This window comes from Corvus brachyrhynchos, unplaced genomic scaffold, assembly GCF_000691975.1.
Source record: "Corvus brachyrhynchos isolate BGI_N302 unplaced genomic scaffold, ASM69197v1 scaffold267, whole genome shotgun sequence".
NCBI classification, from domain to species: Eukaryota; Metazoa; Chordata; class Aves; order Passeriformes; family Corvidae; genus Corvus; species Corvus brachyrhynchos.
Genome location: NW_008239124.1, coordinates 76252 through 89575, shown reverse-complemented (window position 1 = coordinate 89575; position 13324 = coordinate 76252). Strand labels below are relative to the sequence as shown.

At 37.9% G+C, this 13324-nt stretch overlaps 1 protein-coding gene across 3 annotated transcripts in view; it reads right to left on the bottom strand.

The window, feature by feature from the left end:
- The window catches only part of LOC103619546 (kinesin-like protein KIF2A), a 78692-nt gene that overhangs the window by 16944 nt on the left and 48424 nt on the right, over positions 1-13324 (bottom strand). For 2 of the 3 annotated variants that reach the window (XM_008638095.2, XM_008638096.2), the window contains exons 14-17: positions 11730-11840; positions 5239-5306; positions 2094-2244; positions 416-517 (exon numbers count right to left, since the gene is read on the bottom strand). In XM_008638095.2, coding sequence (XP_008636317.1) covers positions 416-517; positions 2094-2244; positions 5239-5306; positions 11730-11840 — 432 coding nt within the window. Of the gene's footprint in view, positions 1-415; positions 518-2093; positions 2245-3321; positions 3436-5238; positions 5307-11729; positions 11841-13324 lie in introns of all 3 variants that reach the window. The other variant, XM_008638094.2, reaches the window with a different exon arrangement.

Genomic DNA, 13324 nt, shown 5'->3' with positions numbered 1-13324 from the left:
GGTTTGTGATTGTTTGCTGTTACTGCCATAGTTATTGTTGTTTGTTTGACTGGTTATACACATATAGATATATAATAGTAAAGAACTGTTATTCCTATTTCCCACATCTTTGCCTAAAAGCCCCTTGATTTCAAAATTATAATAACTCGGAGGGAAGGGGGTTGCATCTGCCATTCCAAGGGAGGCTTCTGCCTTCCTTAGCAGACAACTGTCTTTCAAACCAAGACAATAGTAAATAGTTGAAATAGTAAAACAAAAATAGCAACTTTTCTTACAATGAAGACAGTCTGTTTAGGAAATCTCTGAAAGCAGCAGAATGACCAGATGATATCCTACATCTTCCTGAGTATGCCCTTTCATTGGCAAAACTTGAATTCTTGGATTAGGATAAAACTAAGTAGGCTCCATCTTTTACCTGGAAGACAGCCCTGTGGTCTTCTACTACTTGCTCTTCCATTTCCACCATTTGTGACACAGCTTCATGGAAAGTAAACAACTGTGGAGAAACTTCCTCTTCCTAAAAACAATAGTTAAGCTTGTTAGTCTCAAAAGAACTGTGGCTACAGGAAATATATTGAATATAATCACAGAACATGAAAAGAAATATGCAGAAAGCAGAACCTGTCAAAAATAATACTTTCTAACAAGAAAATGTCCAGAAATGAGTGGACAGAGCAATAAATTTAAACTGTTCAGAGAGTTACATTTAATTCTTATTCATGAAAAATTTCCAGCCACTAACCCTAATGGATACTGGAAAACAGACTATTCTGCATTTAAAAAACCCCAAGTTAAAATAATGGGAGGAAGAATTCATAAGGGACGAATGTTAATTTCTAGTAGGTTTTAATAAGAAAACTTGTTTTCCTTTGGGGCTTTTTGTTGTGCCAGTTTTCAATAAAGAGAACAGCAATTACATTCAATACATTTCAGGAAATCAAAATTAAATTAACCCTTAAAAAAAAAAAGTGGAATAAATGTAAAGTAAAAAATCTAAAAGTATGTTGTGATGAATACATTAGAGGAATGCACAACACAGATTTACAAACTGGGACAAACAGGACTTCTTTAAACATAAATAGTTAATCACAATGAAAAGGGAAAGCACTAGGTAGGCTGCAATTAATGTTTTAGCAAGACAGTACGGTTCCTTATACCATGCCTTTAAAATCTTTTTTACAACACATTGAAAAGCTTAATTGAATTCCACATGAACAAGGAAAAAGTATGATATGAAAGGATATCTTGCTGTAAGGACTGTCCAGTGGGAAGCTCTAGGAATCACTAGCATGTTCTTATAAAATAGAGTCCTGGAAGATGAGACAGTTATTAAAATGAGAAATACAGCAAACACCATATAGAGGTGCTTGAAAAGGCAGAGAGTCTGGAGAAAAATAATTCAGGGTAGTAAGGATTTTTCTTTTGTACCTTTCATCAGTATTTTCACAAACCAACTTGAACATTTAAGGAACCAGGACTAGAGCTGATAATCAGTAGTGAGGGGAAAAATGCCCTTTATAAGATGCCTCTCAGTCCCAGCTCTCCACTCATGCAGCCCAAGGAGACATCCTGGGAACATGATGTGGCTTTCTCCCAAACATTGCTCTGGGGTTTCACTCCATGAAAATCAGGATGTTGGGAAGAGGAATGATGGGTAGCCAGATTTCTAAACACAGAGAAAGACAAACTTGCTCGAAACAGGGTTCCATGCAGGAAAAATAATGGTCAAAACCACAGGAGTGTTAAATAAAATGGATGCACTTCCCAGGCTACTTCTAACTATCTAATAAGAGATGTAGCTATACTGGGAAAATGCACACTAAAAATGTGAGAGCCTAGAGCAGACCCTGCCTAGATTAAAAGCCCTAATCAACAAGGAAGATAAAGAAAAGTAAAATGTTCTCCTCTCACCATTCAAGAAACCTTTTTTTTGTGTATATGGGAATGAACATAATAGCATAAAGTGAAAAGGTGAAAAGTCATGCTGTATCTACTTAATGATATTGCTAACAGGCTATAAATACACATTACTCTGGATTTGTTTTGCCACTGTATTTATTATCTCTTTCTGTGTAATGCTGTAAACCACTCACATTTTGTTCACAAAGCAGTTTGAGATCATCTCTCTGAGGAGAGCTCCCCACACCCCACTGTGTCTCTAAGTCATCGATCTGATTGGGAGCATGGTGTATAATAGGACAGATATCTCCTGCAGCACTAGGATCAACCATCAATTCCTTCACCCTACATTCAGAAAATATTTAGTAAATTAGTAACTTCCTGTTCAAAACTCACAACCAAAAATAAAGCTCATTTATGCACAATTTAATTCATTTAATAAGGATGCTGATTTCAGTTTCACAAATTTAATGTACTTTCAGTGACAAAAAGATGTTAGTTCAACTCCTAAAAAGCAGACTTTCAACTACTTGCAGATGGATTGCAGTCCATCTTCTAGCAAGAGGCATTTTTTGATTGAAATCTTAGTACTCATTAACTGTTAAGAGGGCAAAAATCTCCAGACCCTCAATATTAACTCCTCAATAAGGAATAATATTTGAAAGAAAAGTTCATTCAGCATCCTAAACTTGACCATAATTTTTATGTGCACACAATTGTGCTTTTAAAAAGTCAGTCAGTACCCTACTAGCTGTTATAAGCAAATCCACCAAGAATTCTGAAGAAAATAATAATTTGCAGCCATCTATCTCAGAGAATGGATAGATCATTTAATTAAAATAATTTAAAAGGTGAAAATATCTTATTAAAATCTAAGGTTCTTGCAGCATGAAAATAGTTTAAAAGATTGATAATGATTCTATCCAAAAAAAGCCCATTTAAAAGAACGCTTATGAAACAGAGATATCAAACTCTGCAAGTATAGCAAGTTTTAGAACAAATTCTTAATTTTTTAAGGGGAATTTCTTTTTGAAGTAGCACATATTTACTACAATGGAAACTATTTCATTCATCTTTGGAATGATTAAAAGTTTAAAAATTTTTTTTCATTTTAAATTAGATATATTCAAATTACCCTAAACACAGGCTTGTCAGATTTGGTCCATTAAATGTATGAAGGTGACATCACTTTTTTTTTAATGTATGAAGGAAACTAGCAAGCCTGGATCCAGAGTGTGGTTGTTGAGAACAAAATAATGGGAAGATGATTGCAGATCATGCAGAACCATGACCTGACAAACAAAATAAACACAAAGTATGTGTGACTCAAGGCAAGGGGATTAATGAAAGGTTTGTCTGTAAAATTACATTGCCAAAAAGAAAAGTCAAAAATAAACATTTCATATATAGAATGAAGTAGACCTGGTGATTGAAGGAGAAAAGTCGTCATACTCATAGGAAGGAGAGAGATCAGAGCGACTGCCACTACCCTGTGAGAAGGGAATGTCTGAAGGACTAATTCCAAATTCCTTTACTCTGCAGCAGCAAAATACAGCAGCAAATTAAAAGAAAATGTTCTCATAAACACAGTTAAAATGATAACTCTGTTTAGCATTCTTAAATAGTTTAACAATAAAATCATTTTTACATTAAAAAATAAGACTTGAGATATTTAAATCTTCTGCAAATAGTTACAGATCACTAACAAAATTGAACAAAATCAGTGCTGGTAATTTGCAGGAGAGTATAATAGCAATGTTTTCAGAAGAGTAATTCCAGATTTCAGTTTGTGCAGTTAATAAAAGTTGCTCTACATTCAGTATTTCATTAAACTGCTCCTTTTAACATACCAAACCACTACAATGCCTTAAATTTTATACTGCCCCATCTTACACTGTGCAGACACTGGTGTTCAGCACTCAAAAACTACTTGTACTATGAGAATTATATATTGGTAGAAAAAATTAAAATATTACACAAAACACATGAAGCAACTTTACAGTGATGGGCATAAAAAATTAACTCTACCCCAGCCAAAACCAGCACAACCCCATAACAACACATAAATTTAACAGCAAGGGGAAGAAACAGTTTCAGCACAACAATTTAGCATACTAGAAATACGTATTTAATTTGTTTTTCAGTGTCCATTTCTGAAGTCGCTTCAGCAATACGTATTCTATAAGGGATAGAAAGATCCAACGAGTTTCAATTAATGTGACACGTCCTTCATTATGTTACTGTAAGCAGGGGACTAGATGCCCCCTTCTCACCAGGAAGGAAATCACATAGACTGGTCCAAGCCAAGTAGATTTGCTACTAACTTGATCCAAAGAGAAAGACATTAGGATACTGAGAGGAACGGACGGTAAATTACCCTAGCAGTCCTCTGTGCCCAATTAGCAACTGGCTGCAGGGAGGGGGCAGGGGAAGCAAAGCAGGAGAGGATGTGGTTCTGCCCTTTCACTGGGGCAAGCAGACCACTAGGTGGTAGCTTCTTCTGGCAAAACCAGGCTTTCTGATGGCCCAGAAACTTGTTTGCCTCCTTTGTTCTTTGCAGCAAAGTGGTGGGTGGGTCTCTGGGGTGCAGGGTCTGATTGCATGCACATGCAGGACCCCATCTCCCCAAACATTAATAATAGAACTGCAGCTGTGAAAGGCACACACTGACTGAAGAGACAAACACTTTCAGAGAGCAGTACAGGTCTCAGAGATGATGCATCATGCTCTGGAGAGACTAACTTCAGATTATGTCACCGTTGGATTAGCTGACTGTATTTAGGAGTCCCAGATATTTGCCTGAAGTTGGGAAATATAAAATTTAGGCCACAGCAACTGCCGAATTTTCATAAGAATAAGCTAGTTGAGATAGATCTATATATGATATGATATATATATATAAAAGAAACATGCTGGCAACTGAATGCAATTCCACCAAGAGGATGAAAAATCACATTGCAGAAAGGTATTTCAGCTAACACCCCAGGGAATCATCATGAAAACTGCCTAACCCTAATGCAAGAGGTGATACCTCCAGAGCAGGGACAAAACTAAGAGAGTCGTCTCCCAAATTCCTTGCAATCCCCACTATATCCATTTCTGGATAATGGCTTAAATGCAGTTTCTATTGATTCTCTTGTAATGGTTGTAAAAAGTTACAAATTAAATTAAATGCAATCCTGAATCAGTAATCAGTATTTTGGGTTTAATCTTATTAAGAAATGCAAGTACACTAAAATTATTCAAGTAGTTAAAATAATTATACATCATGGAACAACAGTATTCCAAATATCAGTGATCAACAGCCAATATATCTATAAGCAATAACATTTTCCATACCTATTTGCATATCTCAATGTATTTAGAGTGTTTTCACATGATGCTATCCCTGGAGAAATTGTAGCGATCTGGAGAAAACAAGCCACGGATTAATAAATCACTTTGTACAGATGAAACAGTAGATGAATTTAAATTATCTCCACTTTGATTTGAGATGTTCTACAAAAACTGTCTACTATGTACAGCTGTCCTAATGCTGGAAATGATACAAAGTTTAAAATTTTTTTGTAACTTTAGTCAGTCTTGTTCGCCTTTGCCCCGGGGAAAGGGAATTGAAGTTTCTTTTCAAAGGACTGTTTCATCACTCAAGGCGTGATGAGTTTAACAACAGACTGGGAGTAGCACAGAAGATACATAAAAGATAACAACCATTAATGACCATTAACGACCACCATCTCCAAACATCACCCCTAGCATGGTCGGAGACACCTGGCCCGGAAAAGACTGATAAGAGAACCAAGGAATGAGGACTAAATTAGCATCAGAGGCGAAGAAATCCATAACCGATAAGAAATCAAATACTAAGAACTGTGTAACTTGGGACCAATGAACATTGAACCAATTAATTTCTATGGGTTTGGACTTTATAAGTATCTGAAAAATCTAGTAAAGAGTCATGTGTCATGGAATGATTTTCTCTGCACACCCGGGCAATGTGTGAATGAAATTATTTTGTTGCACGTGCTGGCCAGAACAACATCCTGGCCAGAACAACATCCTGGCCAGAATAAAGTAATGCCTTGATTCTCTAACACTAAAAATGTCTCACAGTCTTCCTAAATAAATGCAAAACTCTAATTAAAAAAATAAGACTCCTCAAGGAGGGAAATATGCAACTCAGTAGAAAGTAAGTCTAATGTATCCTGCAAAAAATTACCAGATTTTTATCTATATCTATATCTATATCTATATTTGTAGTCTGTTCAAGCAAACTGTATACTTATTTGAGAGACCTATTTTGGCCACAGTCTACAACTGTACTTAATGATATTAAAGATAAGCATGTTTATTTCCCTAAGTTGAGATTTATATTTTTTCTGAACTGAATATTATCTGTAAATAATACTTAATAGCTCACTTATTATCAAACATCTGGAATCTATGTCTTTCCTTTTCCAGTTAAATAAAATACCCTAAAGATCTCACCTTCTTTTCAGCATTCAGCAAAAATAACTGTGATCAGGCAACAGTGGCATCATTATTTGCATTAGCTTCTCTCAGTAGTCCAATTTTCTCATCTGTGCTCCTTTCAGGAGAGCCATAAAGGCTCTACCCAGGACAAACACCTCTATGATTCTACACACTAACTTTTTTTTTTTAGCAGCACAGCATCAGGAGACTGAAACTGATGAATATTAGATAGTCCTGGTGTTGGGGGTTAGGTTTCTTAAGGGAATTTTTTTCCCATTTGTTGTCATGGAAATGACAAATGGACCTCATTAAGAGACAAAAGGTGTAGCCAGGGCCTTGGCATACCGTTGGAATGGTTCTAGGGGAGCGGGGGAAGCAGTGTGGATTTTTGGCATTCTTAGCTGGGTGTGGTGCAGTCTTTGCCCGGCTTGGAGGGTGGACGGCTGTGGGTTTTGGTGCTGGACTTCTGCCCAGGGGACTTGCTGCTACTGCTGACCCTTCCTTGCTGTTTCTCCTTACCGCTGGTAAGCCACTGCTCACAGGAGCGACCGTTGGACTGGGACTTTTAGGCACCCGCCCTTGCTGGGAGAGACCCTCACCATCTGCATGGGTGCCTCAGGGTAAACCCGGGCCCCCACCTCCTTCCTCTCTCCGGAGGGAGAACCTCCCGGCTGCTTACTGGAGCCTCGGCTGCTGCTGCCATCGCCAGGACACTGCACGGGACACGTAAGAGCCAGGGGAAAACCCAAACACTCCCCACCCTCCACCTTCTCTCCCCGGGGCCACCATTACCCCCTAGGGAGGCTCAGACAGCTTCAGAGGGCGGCTGAAGCAAGCTCTGAGCCAACAGCGCCCCTTGGACCCGCAGGGCGTCACTGCAGCCTCTCTGCCTCAACGCGAGCCATCAGCGCCCCCTGCCGGTTGTGATCGTAACTACACCAAAGGGGAAATTGCTTGACGGGCAGAAAAAAGGCTGTTATTGGGATTTTTTTTCTGTTTTGTTGTTGTTGCTGTTGTAATTGTTGTTTTTCTGCCTTGTTCTATATATATATATTCTAGTAAAGAACTGTTATTCTGTTTCCCATATTTTTGCCTGAAAGCCCTGTAATTTCAAAGTTATAATAGTAAGGAGGGAGGGGGTCATATTTTTCCATTCCAGGAAGGTTCCTGCCTTCCTTGGCAGCCACCTGTCTTTTAAACCAAGACACCTGGTCTTTTCATTCATCCTGCTGCTGCTATTACTGTACAAAAGTAATCCTGAGAAGAATGTCTCCTACTGGGAGGAAAGGAAAAATATGAGGTGGGAGTGGGTTAGAAAGTCTAAAGACCCTGCTACCACATAGACATAAGTTTAAACCTCTAATACTGTTATGCATCAGTTGTGTGATAAACAGCTATTATAGCATTGGCTTTCACGGGTAGTGAAATGTAAGAAATATTATGTATTGGAATATGTTAGGAAAAATTATGTGCATGTTAAGAATAACTGCTATGCAGATATTTACTAGTTAACATTATAATTAGGGTTAAAGTTACAACATGATTATATAGCTTGAGTTATAAGATACCTATATAATTTGAATTATAACTTTTTTATACAATGTAATAGCTAGTAAATGGTTAACTAATTGCTTAATGCTTAAATAAATGGAAAGCCAGGTGGATAATCTCAAAAGTAGACAAGATAAGAGAAGCAGCAGGATGTGCTAATGAGACTGGAATTCAAACCAATTAGACCCAGAAAGACTTAGGAACACCATAACTGCACATGCTCCAAAGACAAAGTTGAAAAGTTCAAGATATGAGGAAGACATGAGCCTTCATCAGAGAAGACCCCCGAAGACCCTCACATCATAATACACATGCTCTAAGAGGCAGACCGGGGGAGGAACTATGTTAATCCCTTCTAAAAAAAAAAAAAGTAAACTAATTCAGAGAAAAACTATGCCTATGCATTGTAGTTTATTAATATGCATGATGTTAAAGCATATAACCGGGAAGTTTGTGTAAGTGTGTGTGCTTCTGGCTTTGAGCCAAGCACCCAGCGCTGTCCTTTGCTTTAAATGACCTTTGTCCCCTGTTGTCCCTTATTAAATTTATAAAACCCCAAAAACAAAAGGAGTGGGCTTAGTTTCTCACACTCTCAAGTACCTCAGCCAATGGGGAAAGAGAGAGGGAAATGTGGCCGGGAAATTAGGATAAAAAGGAGGCTGCGTCCTCCTAACAATTTGAGAGACCCCATGGGAAATGCCCCATGGCCTCTCCCTTTATTCGAATAAAGTTACAGGACTCCTCTGTGTCCTTTTTGGACATAAACCTCTAACATTATGGATTAATTTTCCTGACGAAGGCTAGGTTGGATGGAGCTCTGAGCAACCTGGTCTAGTGAAAGGTGTTCCTGCCCATGGCAGTGGGATTGGAACTTGATGATCTTTAAGGTCCCTTCCAACCCAGGACAATCTATGACCTCTCCCTGTCCTTATCTCAACCCATGAGCCTTTAATTATATTTTCTCTCCCTTGTCCAGCTCAGGAGGGCAGTGATAGAACAGCTTTGGTGGGCTCCTGTCAGCCAGCCAAGGTCAAACCACCACAACAGTATTCCTTAAAATTTCTTCTATGCTTTAATTTACTTCACATAAACACTCTTCTAGAGAACATAGCAGTGATGTCTACAGTCAACTGCAGAAACCTGAAATTAAGCTACTCATTATTAAACTATATTTGAATTAATTTTTAGAAGTTTGAAGCACCCCAGTTAATTACATAGCTCTGCTGCAAACAAGCAGTCAGTGTACCTGCAGGATAAGTACTCTTTTAATTTAATAAAATACTGTTCAACTTTAGCTATTATAAACCATAATGATATGCCTTTTTCTTTACCTGTATATTTCATCAGTAAAATTTTGCCAGTGTATCATATAAAACCTAAACATGAACATACTTTAAAACTAGGCCCTCCTGCCGAAGAACCAAATGCAAATACCACACTGGAAGGCTGAATGCATTTTCTTGGTAAAAAAGGCAAAGGAAGACCCAGAAGCTGCAGATCATTGTCCACTCTTCTCACCACTTGGCCACTGGAGTGCAAATCTCCTCTCCTCTTTCCAGGGAACTGGGGAGGACTGGAGGTAGATCCAGGCTAAGGTATCTCCTACACCTCCCTCAATTCAATATATGTTGTTCAGAAACCTGTCAGAGCTCTAGACAGGCAGATTGTTTCTGCATCCATCTAGTTATCACAGGAACGGGTGCTGCAAATGCAAGAACTCAATTCAAACAACCGTAAAGATGCACTGTAGGTTTCTTTTCTTTCTCTCCTTCCTTTTAACTGTAATTCAGAGTAAGTCATAACCACACAAGTGCTACTCTTCCTACATCAGTATCTTAAGAAAAAACATTGCTGATTAAATTCTGGATAAAAATTACATGCAAACAAACACCAAATCCAGAATGTTACAAATGGTCCTAGTACTGAGAAACTACATGGAATAGTAAGAAGAATGAGTTTGAAAGTAGTGTCTCATCATGAAAGAGTTTTCTTATTCTTAAAGTGACTGCAGTTATGTGAATAAAAAAATAATTCAAACATATTTTCACTCACTTTCAGAGAAGATTTTTTTCCTTAATTTAGAACTATATTGAATATAAAAGGAATGAATGCAAGCTTTATCAGAAATTAAACACCCATAGATCACAGATTATTCTCAATGGCATTTTCATGCATTTAAACAGGAAATATGTTACGTTAGCTCTATGAAAAGAGTAATAATTAAATAAAAAAGCTTCGACAAAATGAAGACAGCTTGTTAGCACTTTAAGGAGTGGTAAAGGTGATGGTGAGAACTTCACAAAACATTCACAAATGTTACTCCTTCTATGTACAGAGAGGAATTCCCAACAGGTTAACTTTCCAAAACTTCTTCAGCAGTGAGGATACATTGCCTAGAGATGCACGGTTTAGCTTTCTGATCTTGAATATGATTTATGAAGTTATGTCCCAGTGGAAAGAAAACCAAAGAAAAAAGATTAATCATAAATGCTATTTTACCACCCATTTCATATTAGAACCATACCTAACATCCAAAGATGATGTTAGGCTGCCCTAACATCATGGTTTTCATGTGGTCTGCAGATTTCTGTGACCTCTAGACTAATTCCAAGGGGCCTGTGGAAAGTAACCAAAACAAATGTATTGGGTCTGGCTGAGCTGGAGTTCATTCTCCCATAGCAGCCCTCCCAGTGCTGTGCTTTGCATTGGGAGCTGGAAAGGTGTTGAGAACACACCAGTGTTTTGGCTACTGCTGAGCAGCTCTGCCACAGCATCAATGCTGTCTCTCAACATTCTGCCCCCTCACCCCCCGAAGGCCAGTAGGCTGGGTGTGGGCAAGATCCTAGGAGGGAACATAGCTAGGCCAGCTGACCCAAAGCATATTCCATACCATATGATGTCTGCTGAGATGTAAAAGCTAAGAAAAAGGAGGAGGAAGGGGGACATTCATTTTTATGACATTTGTCTTCCAGAGCAACTGCTACACATGGTGAAGCCCTGCCTCCCAGGAAGTGGCTGGACATTGTGTGCTGAGGGGAAGTAGAGAATAAAACTCTTTGGATTTCCTTTGCTTCTGCATGCAGCCTTTGCTTTTGCTTTATTTAACTGCCTTTATCTTGACCCATGACTTCTTTTCCATCTTATTTTTCCCCCCACTGTTCTGCTGAGAAGGGGAATGATAAAGTGGCTTGGTGGGCACCTGGCAGCCAGCCAGATCTACCCAACCACAAGTCTAGAGCACGTGCCTCATTCCACTGCAGAGAATTTACATTTCCATAAGGAGAAATACTAAGGATGCACAAATAAAACCACTGGACATCTGTGCTTTTATCTGTTCTTTCCCCCATCTGACAGAAGAATTCTGTTTTTTCAGATTGATGCAAATGCACTTTTATACAGTACACATCTATTAATCTCATCTGTCCCAACCACTTCTCCCCTTAACAGCCTAGAGCATATTCTAATGCCTTTGATACCAATTCTAAACTTGCCTTTGCCATTTAAAGATCATAACTCACCACTATACTTCCAGTGTACACCACCTTTTCTAAAATTTTGATTCAACAAACAATATTATCATATAATTAAGACATTATTAAAAACAAACAATCAAACAAAAACCCCCTCAAGCTAAAGTGCTTCTAGCTATTTGTCTAGCTAAAAAACAAGAACAAGCAATAAGAAAGGTCAATAAAAAGTGAGAAAGTTATCTGAAATGCTTCTGCTGAAAGACTAACTCCAAATATAGTCTTAGTTAATGTATAACCTCAATTAATTGTTAAAACATACAGTTAACTAAACAAACTTACCATACAGGTACGGGAGTTTTCTCCTATGAATGAATCTCTTAGCACCTGAGTAAGTTTACTTGCTCTGAATGGCGTATGAGGTTTATTTCGGCCTAAGGCTCTAATGCACTCCTGAAAGAATAAACAGGTTTATATTTCATAAAATCAGAGTAAAACCTCATATATATACAATCCACATTAAAGAAAAATATATGATACAAATGCAATTCAAAATCAGAAAATATATGCCTTAGTTATGTTGCTGAAGTTATGTAAGATTGAATTCAAGAAGTGTTAGACTTTCATTAAGCTCAGTAGAGAGGTTGGAACTTAAAAAGGACTTAGGAGCCTAAAAACTTTCTGAATCTCATCTAAAACATTTACATATATTGTATTCAATAAGAACAAAAAAATTCATTGTTGATGTTAAATCTCCAGACTAACGACTATTTCTGATTATGATCTGCAAAAGCCTGAATGATCTACAGCCTCTGGCAGCAGAAGCAGCATGGACCATGACTGGCATTAACTCTATCAGTTAAAAGCAGTAGCTTTGATTCCGGCTTCACCACTGACTTTCTTTACAGCTCAGAAGAAAACACTGGTGCCCAAACTTTCTGAAAGCTTCCACAGGTCACAAACCTAGTAAGTATAAGCTCTGTATTGATGTACTCAGTATTGGAAAACACTTGAAAATGTAAGTCACTCCCTGTTTTAAAACATTCTTCATGAAAACAGGGATAACATTTACCTCCCCTTTCAGTCGCAAGAATGGTATGGGACTAAACTAATATCTGTAATTGGTTGAAGAGTTCCAGAGAGAAATACTGTACAGAATTTTAAGAAATTACTATAGAAGTTACAGCAGTAACTAAGTACAATAGCGCAAACCAAGATTGCACTAATCTAGACATCACTTCTGCCCACTCAAAGTTCTAACAGCAGCTAATAAATTACCTCTTATAGAAAGGAAGTTCAAATTTAAATTTGTTTTGCTGTTGTTGTCATATTTGGATTATTCATTCCAGTTTCTGGCTTTGCCTTAATGCTTTGTGTACAGTCATCTCTTCAGATTCAGGGCTTTCCTGGCACAGTTTTAACATGTTTACACACAGAACTTCTTCAAACAACTGTACATCAAAATCTTTTCATATTATAGCTTTGCTTTTAGCAAGACTAACAAATGGAATGGATTTTGTGTTACATTAATAGTTCTAAAGTAGTTCAGCTAATCCTCAAGCTGCATCCATATTCTTGTGGCCTACTGAAATTTCCTAGAAACAGTTTCTTCCAAAAGCCAGGCTATAAACTCTGGGACAACAATCCAAGAAAGCACTGACACAGTGAAACAGCATAAAACAACTAAATGGGTTTAGAATACAAATGTCCCTATTTAGACCTGATGCCTTGAGAGGCCTCCTAGAAACAGAGACTAGACAGGAGTAAAGGATTAAAAGAGGTATTTATTTGAAAGGCCTTCAAAGGTACACCCTGGGGACCCTGAAGCTATTCTCAAAATGGACCCCAAGATGGATGACAGGTCACAAGTTCTCCCCCCTTTTATAGGTTTGGTTCATTTGCATAGCAGGGTTAATTCTCCAATTAAAGCTTCAGTT